Genomic DNA, 18,406 nt, shown 5'->3' with positions numbered 1-18,406 from the left:
CCCGCCTCCCCGGCTACCTGTATCTGTCCCAGTTTATCTTATTTAGATAGCACACACATGGGCATCTTCACTATTATTACTACGCTCCATCTTTCCCTGCTGGCGAAAAACAATCTGAAAATGGAGCTGAAGCCCATGCGCAATACGATCTAAAGGAGGAGTCACCGACCAAGTGACTTCCAAAGACTTTCCAAGAGGAAAAACAAACTGCAAACATCCGGGCCCAACACCAGGTGGCGATCTATGCACAAGTGTGTAGATCTGCAGCTCTACATGCCAAGAACAGATGCATACTGGTAAGTAGCATATTCCTTTTGCTACAACAAAAACTATTAGCAAATAGTCCCCACTTCCATAGCATATATTATGCATTTATATTCAAGTCAATATTACACGTGAGACAACATGAACTTTATTTTCTCAAAAAAAGGGGGAAAAGCTCTGTGTTTTTTTCTTTTTTCTTTTTATTCATGCGTTACAACAACGTTGTACAAAAGTCTTGACACAACTAGAACACAGCCTACGCGTTTCATCCCTGTTTCACAGGACTTCTTCAGAGCAAACTATTCAGGCATGTGTAATCCAAACTCTCAGCAAGACAATAAATCACTCACTCCAGTGTTCAACTAATTCCAATGCTCAACAATAACACGATCCAGAACACCACATATTGAAAGAACATTTCGTCCAAAAGAGCAAATTGTATCAGTTACTCCTAAAACAGCTCACCGCAATCCGCTTGTGTATTCCTGTCTTCCACCTTAAATTGCTATGTTGAAATAACCACAACCTTCTTGTTGTATTCAGAAGAGCCCTGAATTTACGTCTGCTCTTGCTTCGCAGTTATACGCCTGATAGGCGTTTTGGTGCTCCCTAGTACGAGCACGAAGAAAACGTCCACTGTAATATGTTATGGAAGTGGGGACTCTTTGCTAATATTTTTTGTTGTAGCTAAAAATGTATTACTTTAGGTCAATGTGCTCCTCTAACTTTGTATTTGAAATCTTAACTGACCTGATAGTGTAATGCAGTTACCAATGACAAGACTTCAACAGCCTTTCTCAGGCTAGCATTGCTCTTCTGTTTACATTAGCACACTGAGTTTTACTGTATTGCACTGTTAACATTAAATCCACAATAATGCTGAAATTAGTATCCTTCTGTCTAGTTTTCAGTTAATGCGGCACACTTTATTCTTGTTCTCCCCCGTGACCTCATTCTTCATTAGTTTTAAGGTTCTGGAGTTTTACTGTTCTTTTTGTCATCTCCAGACATTACTCCTCATTAATTCTGGTAGCATTGCTCTTCTAGTTGCTTCCTATTGACGTTGCTTATTAACTTTTAACGTTAAATTTCTTTTGTTCACCTGCTATTGACGTTGTTTCTCATTAGCACTGGGAGTTCGCCCCAAACAGCGTGCATTACCTCCTTAGCCTTTGGCAACGACTAGCAGCATCTGTTCCCTACGTCAAAGCTACAGAGCCTCACATGCTAGAAACATACACACCTGAGGTGACAAAATCGTACATCACTTCCAGGCTGGAATCTGTGCACATAATATTAAGGTGAGCAACTCTGTTTGGTTGGGGCACATTTCTTGCCACAGGAAATTTCTGTTTTGCGTCAAAGGTACAGGTGGTCTCTGAAGGCTGTCAATGAAACTGGTCACGTGATATCTAGTTGACATACTAGGCTAAGCGTTTCCAAGATGAGTAGCTCTAGGATATCCCAGGGTAGGTTACCTGTTGTAGAGCCAGAGGTTTCAAAGGCGCCTTTCTTAAATATTATTAGTACCAGTCATCTGTGGCTTATAACGGAGTGCTGGCAAGGCTCAATCCGACTCTAGCATGTTATATTATATAGCCGCTCTACTGTACCGTCTGAGTGTTTACAGGTGCCTGGCTCTGTAGAATTATGGCACATTTGATATATGTTAACTAGCTTAGTATGTGTACTGTCCTTGTCCATGAGGTGTTGTGAAGAACACACGTGCAAGTGATTGACATGATGGCTGACTCAGTTACTATTGTAAAGTTTATGTATGATGTGAATGCTGAACATTTTCATGCACCGTCTTAACAGTTGTCACACGATCAACTCTACACTTGCTCCTTGTTGTACCGCACTATCCCTTAGAAAAAAATACAAAGCCTTGTGTAAACCCTGCCACCAAGTCTATATTTACAATGACACATGTTGACACCCAGCTCAGGTAAATTGTGATATCTAAAAATATGAATATAGTAAATTTCCTATCACAGATAGTTTCTGATGTGCTGTGTAGGTCTTTGGGATGTAGAGGAACACTGTATACAGTGTCAAAGCCGAGTAGTGATGTGGTTGATACTGCCGTGTTGGCATTCCGTTGGTGGGTCAGGGAACTACGCAGTGTTTGCAAGATAGCTGGCTTTAGTGTTTTGGGTTACGAAGCACTGTCCTCTGCTGTGCACGGGTGAAGGGAGTGACTCTGAGATGAGAGGTTAGGGACTTTTTATTAAATATTTATAGATTGGTTTGGCGTATGATTACCAAATAACTGTACCACACAATACTTTTAGTGTGCGTTTCTTGTAGAAACGTACTGTATTCAGGTACTTTAAAAAAAAAAAAATATTAAAGTAACTTCCAAATGATGATGATTTGTAAACCCTTAGACTCGTTCTGGAATGTTGTCTGCTGTGACATTGACTCATCTAGCAACACTATCAATGCAAAATAGTTGTGCAAGTGATAATGTGCCTCTTATTTCTTCTCTCCCCCTTGACCTAGTCTCTTCAGAGGCACTAATATTTGTAGTAGTACAGTCTTGCTTCTGCTGCTAGCACTAACTGCTGTGCAATCACTGATACTTTGTAAAAACACACTGAAATTTAGAAGACTAAAATCTATTTTTTTAGAACTATTTTCATGTTTGAAAGGGGTTTCTCCATGTCGTGGTGAAAATGGTGTTTGTTTCTCTTTGGTGTTAATCTGCTTATTTGAGTCTGGTGTGTGGTCCTTTTACCTTTAATATTCCTCGCTGTGATCCCATTTCACTCTGACTGCAGAGATGGCCTGGAGGACCCCTTGGATGATACAGGCCTGGTACAGCAACAGCTGGATCAGCTCTCCACTATTGGCCGCTGCGAGTATGAGAAGACCTGTGCCCTCCTTGTGCAGCTCTTTGACCAGTCTGCTCAGACTTACCAGGAACTGCTGCAGAGCACTACCCTGAATGCTATGGACATCACTGTGCAAGAAGGTGAAAGTCTCCAAAAACTTATACTTCCATATCCACTTCTGTGCAAGCGTGTCATGTCTGAGGGCCAGGCCAGCATTGTACTGAGATAGTGCTTTTTTCGTCCTTTAAAAAAATATATTATTTGCAAGTAACTGCAAAATTTTGGCAACCAACCGTACCTTTTCTTTATTGGGTTTTGCAAGCAGGACGAGCAAAAGATGTTTACATAATGTGTGCAATAGCAAATGTGTGTGTGCTTAATTTTGTATGAGAATTTCGAATGCAAATTCATACGAAGAGCATTCGGTTGAAACAATTAATATTTGTCTTCGACTTTAGCAAAATATCACATACATAGTTGATAACCTGTGAAAGACTTTGAAAAGAAGGGAAGGGGAGAGGGATGTCATGCTTCCAAACAACTTATTGGAATTCCAAGGTTTTCTAGCATTGAACTTGGATAATTTGTTTAATATTACTGGTGCTCATGCTAGGCCACCCTGATGCATGTTTGTTATAATAGTACATTCAGTATTTAATTTAGCAACCATTTGCGTGGATCATTTTACTCTCTACTAGCTTGTAACAACCCTTGTAAGAACCCCAAGAGGTGCCTGGCAGATTGTGTTTACAAAAGGCTATTGAGAAAATTTCTTTCTGCCCAAAGGGTAGAGAGGATTATGGGTCAGAGTAACTCCTCCCAATTTAAACAGTTACACAATTAATTTTACTCCAACTGACCATCCGATGGTCAATATTGTTACACGTAGATGGAACGATGTGAAGGGAAAGGGGACTTTAGACTACACCGCTAGGTGAGCAAGGAAGCAATTCCTTTTGGTTTAGGTACCCTCACACACCCTAGTGGTGTCATGCTCCATCATCGGGTCACCCCGACGCCTAAAAGTCGGGGTGGGCTCAACCACAATGATGGGAGCTCTTTGAAGAAAATATAGACCAGGGAGGCTAGAAGATAAAAAACCTCAGGCAGATCCCCAGTATCCCTTTATTATTGGGTCTGTCTGGGTTAATTAAAAATACTAAAAATAAGGGTCAATATATTAGTATTATGGTCCTAGGACCCTAGTGCCAACATGTTTCAGTCCGAATATGGCCATGAAGGTCCAGGACTTTCTTCAGGGCAAAAGAGGCCCCCTGGATTACAGAAGAGGGAAGTCCCTATCCTGTTTTTTTGAAGCAAGGGCAGAGTAGCTGCTCCTTGTATGAGCGACTGATTAATTAATCTGTCGTGCGTCGTATTTCCATCTGTAAAAGAGAACACAGAAAACAAAACATCCAACTTATACTTATTAGTTTTCATAATGATAGTTCCAAAGTGAAGAGTCTAAAAATCGTGCTTTGGATAAAAACTCACACCTACACATGCCAGGTGGTCATAAGGCATAGTGGTGTGCAACTATATCCACATCTGTGCCACTCAAGAAATTGTATCTGTACACAATTAATCGTCGTGACAGATATATTGTGCGGTGGCGAATTTGCTCGCATTCGAACTGAATCCACATGCCAGTTAGTGTATACTATCAATGTAAAAAGACTCTCCTAGAGTACGCTCTCGCACCTCATTCTCACCGTATCTGTGACAAATCACAGTAATTAAAAACATGCGTGATGATTAAAAACCTATGAGCAACTGTGAAGTTCACTCACACACATGCATACTTTCTTACCCGGACTTCGGATGATTTTCGTTTCTCAGGGGATGGTAGGGTTAATGGGGTAGCTCTGTAGTCACACCCTAACATGAACCCCTGAGAATCAATGGGTGGGGAAGGAAATGTTGAGAAAACCGTATTAGGGCATAGGAGTTAGACTATATGAATAGCAGATTCCTTCTTCATAAGACTCCCACTGGGCCCGTGTCCTGGGCTCTTAATCCTTGCCCCCCGAACTTACTTCGTCAAGAGTCCTGCCCCGTCTGTTCACCTACTTGGTCCAGATCCCCGGCGTTTTGCGCCATGTTTCGTAGATCGGTAAGTTTATACTTCCGCATTTGTAAATTGATGAACGGGATTGGTCACCAAAGTCATATGACAATTGACGTGGGGATGTGGAGTAATGAACGGGATTGGTCACCAAGGACATGTGACACATGACGTGGGCAAGTAGACCCGAGATAGGAAAAATGGAAAGAAACAGTATTTTCCACGCGAAACTATGAATGCAATGTACCTAATGTATTTAACCATAAATACAACCGCTGAATTACGAGTATAGTTAAAGCGGAAATGAGTGTCGTATCCTTCTACGGAGCTCCTAGACTTCCGTGTTAATATGGTTACTTGAGGATAGGTTTATCTGGGACACGTGAGTGCTAACGTATACTCGTGGTCCTATCAGGCTAATGGAAAATCGTAGTCACAACTCCCATAGAATTATGGGAAGTGTAGTTTTCTAATGTTGGGATCGCGATGTCAATTAAACCTATGCATTAGTTACATGACTCCCGCTTGTCAAACCTTCCTGATTCCATCTTTTGTTAAAAAGATTTATTTAGTATTGAGCGTAACATCAACAATAAATTTAACGTAATGTCACCTTGATGAAGTGCAGTAAATGGGGCAATTATATATTGGTTTATCACGTTTGAGGTAACATTCAGTGAGAAAGTGAATTCCAAAGGGATTGTAGTATGAATGTATAGACAACCCGGTAGTAGTTGTATTGTGGAGTCAATAGAGGGTGATATTCTGACATCCGTGACGTTCATAGTTGTGAGATGTGGTCTTAAGAGAAATGACACTCTAAAAAACCCTCACATTCTATATTGGGGGGGGGGGGTTTATTAGCGCGTTTGTTACCCACAATAAGGAGCCCACCTCTTAATAACTATTGTAGTTGTTATTAATGATGGATTACAAGGTACAGCCTCAATTGGAGGTTAGGGATTAATTGTGGTATACCAAATGGTCATTGAAAACTACAGAGAGACAAAAGTCGGGGAAACAAGGAGATAATTAATCTACCTGTTTAGTTGGTTCCAGGGTATGTAATCGTTGAGACCCTTCTCATGGGTCTTCAAGCGATATACCCATCGTTGTTCCCGCTCTAGAAGTTTTTGCTGCTGGTTGCCCGTGACTTTGATCTTTTCCAGTACTGTCCATTTTTACTCTGTATCTTTGTTTTTTTTCATGATAATGGGCTGTTAATCTAGTCGCTGTAACTGCTCTACGTATGATACTTCTATGTTCGCTGATGCGAACTTTGACCTTACGACTAGTCATCCCTATGTACATCATTTCACACGGACATTGGATCATGTAAATCACGGATTCAGAGTTACAATTGGTATGTGACCTCTGTTCCCATGGAGATTGTAAACCTAGCTCCAATGTTTTAGTGTGTTCTGTAAAAGGGCAGGCTACACATGATCCGCAAGGGTAATGTCCCATAACAGGCGGTGTTCCCCATAATGTACTTTGATTTGTTTGTCTAGATGTAAATGTGTTGGTATGTACTAGGGAATTCCTCAAATTCGATTTTTTTCTAAATGAGAACATAGGTTTCTCAAATGATAGTCTATTTGATGTTAAAATTGACCATTTCTTGTTTATTATTTTTTTCAGGTCGTTAGATGAGGAGTTATACGTGGTTACACATATAAGTTGATCCGTTTGTTCTTTTGTGTGTTTCTAAAAGAGCTTCTCGTGGTGTGTTCCGAGCTCTTTTATTTGCTCTTTCTACGATCTTATTAGGATACATCTTTTGTTTGAGTTTGTTAGTCAAGATAGCTGCCTCTTTTTTTATATGTCTGGATGTTGGAGCAGTTTCTGCGTATCCTCAAGAATTGACCTACTGGGAGATTCTCTCTTAAGGAACGCGGGTGGGCGCTATCAAATCTCAATAAGCTGCTCCTATCCGTCGGTTTAGTGTACAAGGAGCTTTCAAGAGTCCCTTCTTTGGCTGTGAATGTAACATCCAAAACCGAAATGCTCTCCTTATGCATATTCATAGTGAAATGAAGGTGCGGGTTCAGAGAGTTAATCCAACTCTTAAAATTTTCAAGACTTGTTAAGTCACCCTTCCAGATCATCAGGACGTCGTCAATATACCTGTACCATTTACAGATATTTCCACTGAACGGATTGTGAGTCCATATGTATTGATCTTCTAAATAACTAACGTACAGGCATGCCAGACTTGGGGCGAAAGTGCTCCCCATTGAAGTACCATGTACTTGTAGATATAATTGGTCTTCAAAGGTGAAAAGGTTTTCCGTAAGGGCCAGATGTATAAGGGTAATAACCCACTCAATCGGTGCTGCCCAAAGCCAGTCTTCTTGTTTTAGGATTTCATGGACCACTCTGATACTTTCAGTCTGGGGTATGTTTGTGTATAGAGCTTCCACGTCCAAACACACCAGAAAAGTATCTGCTGGATTGTATTCTACTTGTGTTAGAAGAATAAAAAGGTGTTTGGTGTCTTGGACATACGATTTTATCTTCTTCACCAAAGGGCGTAGGAACCAGTCTGCATACTTTGATAATGGTTCCAAAATGGACCCAATACCCGAGACAATGGGTCTCCCCGGAGGAGGAGTCTTCCCTTTGTGTATTTTCGGGATTGTGTAGAACAGTGGAGTTCTGGGATCTTCCTGATTCAAAAAAATCACATTCCTTTTTAGTGATCCACTCCTTGGTTAAGGCATCTGCTGTTAATGTCATGATAGTAGTTTTTATCCGTTGTGTTGGATCTCTATTTATCTTTCTGTAATATCTGGTATCTGCCAATAGATTCAGACAAGCCGTTCTGTATGCATTGGTACTTTGAATCACGGTAGCTCCACCTTTGTCTGCTGGTTTTATGACTATATCCGCCATGGATTGAAGGGTAGTTAAGGCCACGCGTTCATTCTTGCTCAGGTTGTTAAACCCATTTCTCTTGGGTTGGAGTAATTCAACTTCCTTGCTGACTGCCTCTTCAAATGACAGTACTTCAGGGGGCATCATGTTAGTCGGGGGGAAGAAAGTAGATTTTGGTCTTAGACCCGTATAGGTGTTATCTTCCATGGGCCTTTCTTTATCTAGAAAGAAAGTGTTCAATCGTATTTTTCTGAAGAATTCGCCTAATTCACATCGAAGATGGAACTTGTCCAAGTAGGTCGTTGGGACGAATCCCAAACCCTTATCTAGAACTGTTTGTTCATCTGTGGTAAGAGTAACGTCTGTGAGGTTTACCACTAGTCCCTCGTGTTGCTTATGCTCGGCTGTTGTTCCCTGGTGTTGCTCCTGGTGTTCATTGGGCTCCGATCTTCTTCCCACTGTATTCTTTTGCCCCTTCTTCCTCGTCTCCCTCTTCTTCCGCCCTGACCTAAAAAATGTTGGTTAAAGTCAGGCTGATAATATGGTCCTGCTGGAAATTGAGGGGGACCGTGAAATTGAACTGGACCGATTCACTTGCACATAATGTGCAGCAGTCTGTAGAAGCTGGTTTTTTCTGTTAAAAACGTTTCTATAAAAATTGAATAAAAAGTCATTAAACCTGAAGCATTTTGTTTTGAGGGATCGGAGAGATGTTAGACATGCACACTTAACAAGAGTAACAAATTTTTTTCTATCCTCTGTTTAGACCTGCTCAGTAACAAGGTTGATGTTCCAAACAAACCAAGCCTCTATTTTAAAAGCCCCTTTTTAGGTCGAGGCCAGCGCAGCGCTGTGCTCTAGGAGAGGCCCTCTTGCAATCACTCCAGACATTCTGAAAGCTTTCTGAAAGCTCGTGCATGTGGTTGTCACATTCTATTGGTCTTTGCGTGTGGCTTTCAAAAATGAAAGCACACAATTGGGCAAAAGCGGGTGCATGTCTCACCTTTACTGAAAATGTTCACTCCCTCTGCCTCCAGCTGTCGGGAGCGAGCAGCCTTGCGCAGGGTGCCAGCTGCATTCCTTTGTGGATCAATAAACACAGCGAGGTCACGCGCAGCTGGAACCGGACAACTTCTTTTTGTTGACTTTCGCTTTTGAGCTATCACACTTTTCCTGCTCATCAGACGCATTCCGAGGGTGCCTACCCCCTCACGCGATGGCTTTAGAGGTAACAAACACACACACATTTGTATTTCTTTGTTTATCAGACGAGTTCAGAGGGCGCCTGTTCCATCAATTCCCTCCCCTGCCTTGTTTTTTTTTCGTTTTGAAAATACAGCACGTACTACAGGAAATACTGCGAGATCTTCTGGTAAAAGAGTGGCAGAATTCCCAGCGATGAGATAATGGACTGGGAAATGCATGTTTATGGCAAGGGGTCTTCGCTTGAGCTTGTCTGCTAATTAGTGCCACATGGTTTTTGGAGCACGTGCCGTAGGAAGCGCTTTCCTGCAAGACAGTCATCGTGAAACAAGTGCTGAAATTGGATCGGAAGCGGTAATGGACGACCTATGCATTTGTAAACTGTTTTTGTTTCGCTTCTTTTACTATACTGTATGGTTTAAACATGAGCGCCTCCAGTTTTGTCTAAGGAAGCCTGGATAGCGCGTCCATATCCGCTCTTATATGCCATTAGCACGCGACCTTTGAAACACTTGTATAACTCCTAAAACCCTACAAGCACAGAAATTTGTTCGAGATGTCTTCGCATGACAGTTACCATCAGGGAGACGTGATTTACCTTACCTGTTTTCTCTCCCCCTCCCACAAACTATCACCATGGCCAGTTTACAATCTTGTAGAAGCGCAGGGCTCGGTGACAGCTCAGATTGTGATAGAGTGGGGTGGGCTGCCCTGGAGGGCTCTGTCTGCATCACAATTGCTGAAGATGTGTCTCTTTCCTTATCCCCCTCCGAGTGCCCCCTCCATTGCCCTAACTCCCAGCCTGCCCCTCCCTCCGCTGCAATACTTTCATCTACTTCTTTCTGTTACAGTCGGGGCCACCGGAATTATGTGCATCTGTGGCCACCGTGTTTTCTGCATTATTATGGATTTGTGGGCATTTTTCACATAATTCGTCATCTGCTATACAATCTACAGATTTTAACAACAAAAATGTTTCCAACTCAAACAGAACAAACTTTATTAAAATCACGGGACCTCTGTTTGCCGTGCAGTGGAAGGCCCTATGGTACGGTTGACGGGTCATCTTTCAGATGCTTATGACTGCATTTGGATGTTGAACTGGTAATGAGGTGCGACCTTTGCCCAGACAGTGATATGTGGAAAAAATTATAAAAGCAATACTATCTGAAAAGGTACCGCATTAGGTCGCATAATTTGCCATTTCTTGCAACATAAATTGGCCCTCCCCATCGCATAATTTGGTCCTTCTCTGCCGCATAATCTTGTCACATAATTTGGGCCTCACCTGCCAATGGCCTTGTAATAATCCTTTGCAGAATATGTGCAACCCGCAGCTTTGTGGAATGCATGCAACTTTCATAACGACTGTTCGATTAGTTTGCCACAGTAGAACACACATGCAGAGGCATGCAGCGTAATCTCATATTAACTCCAATAGTGCACTGCATGTGTTTACTCTAATTTTGCACTTCCTGAATTCTGGAAACTCCGGGGTGTTCAAAAATGTTTACAGTTTCCCCACATAACACACCGCCAATTAGAGACATTTCTCTACTTTGTGAATTTCACTCAGTACTTCACTCCATCAGTTTACATCAGTTCTGCACTGCATGAATTTATCCTAATTCTACACTCTTATGATTGGACAAGTTTTACACTAAACATGGTATCTTATTTCCAGCAACTTGTTAAGACAGCAATATAAGGTGCCAGAAATGGTTATAACACTTTTTTTATTATAACTTATACATTTTAAACGTGCTGCACAACATTCACAATGCTCTACAACACATATTAAAAAGTTAATAAAGCTAATAGTAGCTCTGTCTAAACACTTATATCGCCCCAAAGGCGAGACCTATTGGCTATGCCAATGCTTGTTCTACTGGCAGTTACTGAGGCTTAGTAGAACTGTTGTTGTAGCAGTTGTCATAAAAAGACTTTGTTTCTTCGTCTTCCTTTTCTGGATTACAGAGGTAGGAAAGTCAATGCACTTGAAAAGAATAGTTAAACATTAACCTCTCGGCAGGGAGAGCTGCAGAATTTGAAACTTTACAGACTGGATGGAAAAATGTGTCAGAAGTGTTCGGCTTTTGGAGAGAGAGCCTTAAACCCTTGCAACTAGGGAAGAAACAGGAAGCAGATTTCATTCTGAAGAAGGAACAAATGACAGTTAATCATACTGTTAAAACTTCCGTAGGCTTTTCCAAACCTGGATTCTGCCTTCTGATCAGTTGAACAATCCATGCAACATTAGCTGAGGATTGTCAATTTTAAACCACAAATCTAAGTGAAGAATTTGGACTGCCATCAATAGATTTGACCTTTTTGAGAGAGAACTTGCAGGTACATTAAGGGCGGATACAGAGTTGGCTGACATCAAGTAAATACACAAAAACGGGAACTGGGGGTCAACAAAAGGAAGCACGGAAGGACAAATGTGTGTGTTTATCAAAATGGCACATAGGAATTAAGAGCAGAGCATGGATTCCCATCAATCTTACTCTCGGAACAGAGCATGGATTCTTGTCAATCTAGCTCTAGTGATCATTATTATCATTTGGTCATCCGCCAAGTCTGAGAGGTCTGTCCCTTGATCATAAGGACTGCCTCACTGGCAAGCTCAATTGCTCAGAATAAATGCCGGGATTAGACCTCACATAGAGAAAAAAGAAGAAATATGCTAATGTCCCTGATGTAAAATCCTATGTGGTGCAGTGCAGAAAAATATATAAGTGTGAAAGAAATCTAAAAAGGTTGTGTGGAGAAACCAACAACTATGAATCATACAAAACTCCTCACACCTAATAAAATCAGTGCAAAAAAACTATAGCAGTAATACAAAGTGACTGCTATTTGTAGGTCGACATGTTTCAGCCATCCAGGGGTATTCCCCACAGCTTTCTTCAGGACCTGTATAAGTCAATCAGTGCTACTGCATACAACATTCACTCTATTGCAAATATAGTGTGAAAGGAATAAATCAAGGTTGGAAATGATACAACCTCACTTCGTTCTAATCCTCCAATCACCGGGTGCAATCGTCACCTAACGGGATAGAACAATTATGATAAACATCTCATTCGTCCAATGTGCTCCCAAAAAGTAAGTCCAACTGCGTGTATATGCCCACTAGATTATATAAGCGCATCTGAATATGGCTTACCCGTCTTGATCAAGGATCATACCTCACCTCCCTGGAACCTGTCGCAGGAGTATGAGGCCCCGCTCTGCAACAAAAAGGGGGCAGGGGGTCGATGGATTAAAGGGGGAAGAACGTTTTCGTCAATATTACCCCGTATTAGAAAAGCTCATATATTATCAACAAATATATATGTCACTGCATGCCTAAAGAAGTGCATCCTACAATTTCCGCCCAACAAATTTCAACTTGTCAACACTAGTAAAAGTCTCATCACACTCTATTAGCCTACTCAAGTGAATAACATAGGGCCAAAGGTCTGAATCTATTAGGTATGTTAAATATGCCAATTTTGAAGCAGCGTGCCCCGCATACTGGTCTAATGTGAACTCTTAATTCAGGAAGTTGTCTGTTTGCTTAAAGAACGAGCATGTTCTCTATCTAGACTCGCTAGCAAAAATTACTCTCTCTACTCGATAAAAAACAGCGTTTCATCCCAGCACGGGTGCTTACCTGTCCGTCGTTGCCTCCGGACTAGTCTGAGTCAGGGGGAGAGGCGATGGCTGGAACAGACACCACGCCTTAAATACGCAATCCTAGCGCAGCTGGTCTCAATCGATAATCTTCCGGCTGGGAATGCTGTTGTCATAGTGACATAGGTCTGTGCCACAATTTACGTGAAACCACACCACGTGGGCCGTAACGCTACGGGAAAGATGTACGTAAATAGCGTCGCGAAAAGGCCTACGAAATGATGTCATCAAATCCAAAAATGTAGTTTAATGCAAAACTATCGTTAATGAAACAAACCGTGACATCAAGTAAAAATAATTGTAAAAGTTGCTGCTGTTTCTAAATAAGCGTGGGTGGGCCCATAAACACTAATTAACTTTCTTCGGTGTACCAGCATTACCAATTATTCTCTCCTCATAAAACCAGCGAGGACAGAATTACCTGGATAGGTCAGTGGAAAATGCTAAGTGTTGATCGGACAACTTCAGATTCTGTCCCTCAAAGCAAAAGTAACAACTACTGGTGATCATCTTTGGAAGTGTGCACCTGAGTAAGGGGAATATAGCTCTATTCATAAAGAACAGAAGTAGAAATATCATTACATAAGTGAGCGCTGAGCATTCATGGTCTTTCCAACAAAAATGTAAAGGTTTTGATTCTGTGGGATGATTTTCAGCATCTTTTTCACAAAGAGCAGAGGAATAGCTCTCCTTCCGTCAACACAACAAGAGGAGGTATCGTCATTTCTTTTTTAGAGGGAAAAGTTGGGGAGAAAAGATCCTATTGGATTTATTTAAAGTAAGAAAGAAATTAAGGAAGCAATCACATGGTGATGTTGCAGAATAGTATTTTGTGTGAAAAATGGTACTTTCATTATTCATTGGCTTTGGAATATACTCACTTTAACATCCATGCAAACAAACTTTACCCCAGTTGCAAATCAAGCACTGTCATTTCAAAGTGCTACTTTTTGGTCTCTGGTTGATGCTAACAGGTTTCCATAAAATATCTGGCATGAGCCAATTCTCATCTAAATAGAGATTGAAACTAAGTTCATTCCTACCTTGAGGATTTGCTACTCTGAACTGAAGTGGATAGAGTTAGTGTCAAGCGCTTGTACTCAAACACACACATTTCAAGTCGGAGTTCTAGCGCACACCACCAGACTAGGTTAGTGAACCTGTCCAAATCAATCAAGTGATTGTAATTCACGGGAGTTGATTTTGATGTCCTCTAAAAATTGGTGAGACCTCTGGCAGATAATATTGTCTGTTTAATAATTACGCCAAAGAAATTCTGAGCTTTGAACACCTGCTCTGCTAGAGAATACAAAGCCCCTCTGGGTTTTGTCTTCATTCATCACTTTAATACCACATTTCGGAAAGATGATGGGCCTTATTGAGAGGGTCTTTGTAGGAAGCTGGCTCTGTATGTACTATACCAAAGTAAGGTATAGTGTGCACAGAGTCCAGGGGAAACCCAAAGGTAGGCAGAGGTAAAGTTAGATAGAACCTTACTCTCTATTTGTGGTAGTGTGGCCCAACAATAAGGCAGTATCAGAGAACTGTGTTAAGCATTTGTTGTACACACTCAGTCAGCAAATGAATTCACACGCTCAAAGACTGAACTTCAGACCAATGTTTTTTGTATAACAATATTATTTTAGTTATTTTATTTTCTAGAACCAAGCAAGCAAGTAAGTTGATAAATACTTTGCAGTAAATATACAGTTTGAAATGCAATTGTAAATGTACTTTGAAATGGTTACAGTCTGAATTACTGGTAATGCAATACTGTGAAACGCTGTACATATACTTTGTATTGACTTAGCAATGAAAATTACAGGTAAGTTATTTTTACGTTACTTTTGAAATTACTTTTTAGATTACTTTTTCTACTCAGTGTGATATGCCTAGATATCAAACTGGGACATTGCCTCGAGAAAAGGTAAGTAAAATCAGTTTTGCACAATTGTTACTTTTTAGGTTTCCATACAAATCAACTCCACACTTAGAACATTTTTCAGAGAAAAACAGTCAATGGATTCCTATGGAGAGAAATTAAGTTAACGGTTTCCAGGTAAGCAATCGGTCTGTGGAGTTCAGGTTCTGGGGTTAGAACAAGGGTTCCCCCAGGGTCAAGGATGCACTCTATTTTCACCCTCCACGGCACTAGGGCAGCCGGGTGCAGAGTGCTGAGCCCAATGTTATCCAATGGGGATTAAGGGGCCTCCGGTTGGTGGGTGCTGGCGAGCCTTGGGTCGGATCTTCTTACCAGCTCCTGGTCGCGGTTAGGGGAGCCTTCTGAATTTAGGATGCAGGCGTTGGCTGGAGACTTGAGGCAGGTCAGGGTTCGCTGGATCTCTGGTCAGGATCGCCGGGGTGACCTCCACTTGGTGTTTGCCCGCTTGGGCCGTGGACAGCGGGTGCAGAGTGGGGCGGATTCGTGTTGTCTGGCCGGAGCCATAGATTGCGGGTAAACAAATCCAGTGTTCACGGGAGACAAAGTCTTTGTGCTTGAAGGCAGGCAGATCCTCCGGTGTTTTCGAGGTTGCTGGCTGAAGGACACACCGGGATTTCGCAGGAGCAGGTTCGAGGTGGAGACAGGCCGGTAGGACTGGGGCCAAGTCAGTGGGTGTCTTCCTCTTGTTAGCTTCGGCACGTCCTTCTTCTTTTCTTGTTACAGGTTCTTATCTGAGGAAGCAAGGTTCAGGGGTGCCCCTAAATACTAGGTTTAGGGGTGTTGGAGGTAGGTAATAGGCAGGGACGAATGGGTCCCTTCCCTGGGGTGGGTACACCCCCTATTATGCCACCCTCTGGTGGGAGGGGGGCATGTACCTGTCCCTGGTTGGCTGAGTCCCCCCCCCCCCATCTTCAAGATAACGTGGACTGAGAGTTGTGCTTTACCTCTCCTCTCCCACCTGAGGGGTGGAGTTGGCAGAGGTGGGCACACCTCTCTCTCTCTCACTTGTTCTTCCCGCCGGTTCTCCCACCCAAAGTGGGGGTCAGAACCAGTGGGGACCAGTTGCTGAAAGCAGCAAGTGGCCTGGGGAAGCTCACAAAGGCGGCAAGCCTTTAAAACTTCCCCTTTGTGAACCCTGCCCATCCTGGGGAGGAGGCTTGGCACCTTGTCCCAGGATGTGCATTGTTTCAGGCTCCAGAGAGCAGTAGGCTCTCGGCCCAGGGGTCCAGAAACATGTCTGGAGGTGGCAGCTGAAAGCAGCCACTCAGCCTGGACACTAGTGGCAGGTTATTTTTCAGGGGGCATCTCTATGATGCCCTCTGTGTGCATTTTTATTAAATCCCACACTGGCACCAGTGTGGGTCTAATGTGCTGAGACGTTTGATACCAAACTTCTCAGTTTTCAGTGTAGCCATTATGGTGCTGTGGAGTTCATAATGACAAACTCCCAGCACCATATACTCTTAATGGCAGCACTGCACTTACAATGTCTAAGAATGGACTTAGACACTCTAGGGGTACAGAGCTCATGCACTGTACTCTCACTACTGGTATCGTGCACCCAGCTAGAGGGGTGACTGACCTATGCCAGGGCAGTGGGTTGTAGGCATGGCACACAGAGATGTGTACCAGGTCGACTCTTCACTTTGTTCTGCACCAAAACACACAACCTGCAAAGGCAGTGTGTGAGTGTAGTGGTACAGGACCTCTAAGGGTGGCACAATAAGTGCTGCAGCCCTTAGAGGCCTTCTCTGGTCACAGTGCCCTGGGTACCTGTGGTACCATTTACCAGGGACTGACCTGTGGCCAGAGATGCCAATTGGGTTTAGGCTTCAATGCAGCTTTAGGGAAAGAACATAGGCCCTAGGTACCTGATTAGCAGGAGCCCAGGGCACACTCAGTCGAAGTACATCAGCAATTCAGCAAAACGTGGGGGCAACCATGCAGCAAGGGGGCACTTTCTCACAGTCTTGCAGAGAGAATTTGCCATGGCATCTGGCAACAGGAAGGACATGGGTCGCTTAACATACATGTTGCAAAATGTGCTGAGGTGGTCGTAAACTCCATCACTGCCATTAATGGTTTATAGTTTACTCCTTACCAAATTCAACAATTGGGATGGACACACACTTGACTAGAAAGGGGGTGCACTTATATGATTGAATATCAAAGGATCTTGTGTATATAAGATGCAGAATAACCTCTTTCATCAGCACTCTTGAGCAGTGAGCAGTCAAACAGATTTTAAAGGAACTCCTTCAAAGAATCTAAGAAAGGTCTGTATTGATTAGTTCAGAAAATGCAATTTCACTGCATTGGAAAATAAGTGGGAAAGAAGATGTCAGTTCTCTTTAAGGAATCTTTAATCCTGCTGAAATGGTTGCGGGCTGTCATAAAACAGAAGTAATCTGTGTAATTACATAGAGACTGAAGTCGACTCCAGAGCCCCTTAATGTTTTGCAGTGTGGGCATTCCATTTACATGAAAGCTCAGAAAAAGGGTGCTAGGGTGTTTTCCTGAAGAGTGACATGCACTAAAAACAAAATTAAGTGATTTTGTCTTTTGTGTGCAAGCCCATGGCCTTTGCCTGTTTTGCATCAATTACTACCCTCCCTCTTTGAGATAGTTCTCAGTTAGAGTACAATTACTGGATCTTATCCGATTGAGATGCATGTTATGAACCCTTTTTGATCACTGCTCCATTAAGAAATTAACCTAAAAGATTAGTGAAATTATTTTCACAATTGGTGATCCTGTGCCTCTATAAAAACTGAACAAAGTACTAAGCCATAATTTATAACCCCAGCTCGAGTTAGAATCCAGCCTTGATTGCAACCCATAGATAAGCTAGTCAAGTAATGGAGATCTTCTGTTGGCAGAGTCACTCTCAAGATAGTTTTCGAGATTGTTAGCTTAACTTGTTTTTAAAGTCTTCTCAAACTTCTTGTTTGAAAATCCTTCACAAAAAGGCTTTATCCTAGAGGTGAGAGGTGCTTTTGTTATTTATTAGAGAGGAACGAGCGTTTCATTGTTTTGCACATTCTTTTGGTTGCCTTCGGTTTTACTGTTCAGGGACAACCTTTGTTATATTAGTAATTTTCAGATGTTTAGCATTGTGTTTATCACTTGCCAGATGACTAAGCAGCCTCATTTTGACAAAATTATTTGCATTCTTTCTTCGTCATACCTAACTACGCTGGAAAGGGAATAGCACAGCGAAGGGATTTCGGGGGCCTGCCTCTACCCAAGTTGTATTTGACACTTGCCTCAATAATACTTGGTGCTCCTTCAAAAGCTCCCTAAGTGACGTTAGTGCAGCAGTTACCGTGGTCGGGCAGACATTATGTCATTAATGTTGCGAGTAGCTAAATATAGAGCTTCTCGATATTTAGCCTCCTTAAACATTGAGTAATTTTATCTACATTGATGACATTCTTTTTTGTACACATATATATATTTTTTGTCAGTCTTGCCAAATCCATCTGGCATGCGGGCCCTTAGCGAAGAAAAGTACTCGGATAAGCTGACATTAGCAGTGCT

The 18,406-nt window shown here is 42.2% G+C and overlaps 1 protein-coding gene across 10 annotated transcripts in view; it reads left to right on the top strand.

Moving 5' to 3' along the window:
- The window catches only part of XPO7 (exportin 7), a 598,229-nt gene that overhangs the window by 295,798 nt on the left and 284,025 nt on the right, over positions 1 to 18,406 (top strand). For all 10 annotated transcript variants that reach the window (XM_085633849.1, XM_085633846.1, XM_085633854.1 and 7 more), the window contains 2 exons: positions 1,393 to 1,565; positions 3,048 to 3,241. In XM_085633849.1, coding sequence (XP_085489975.1) covers positions 1,393 to 1,565; positions 3,048 to 3,241 — 367 coding nt within the window. The remainder of the gene's footprint in view (positions 1 to 1,392; positions 1,566 to 3,047; positions 3,242 to 18,406) is intronic.

The sequence above is a fragment of the Triturus cristatus genome, chromosome 11 (genome assembly GCF_964204655.1).
Source record: "Triturus cristatus chromosome 11, aTriCri1.1, whole genome shotgun sequence".
Lineage (NCBI taxonomy): Eukaryota > Metazoa > Chordata > Amphibia > Caudata > Salamandridae > Triturus > Triturus cristatus.
This window is presented reverse-complemented; position numbering and strand designations above follow the sequence as displayed.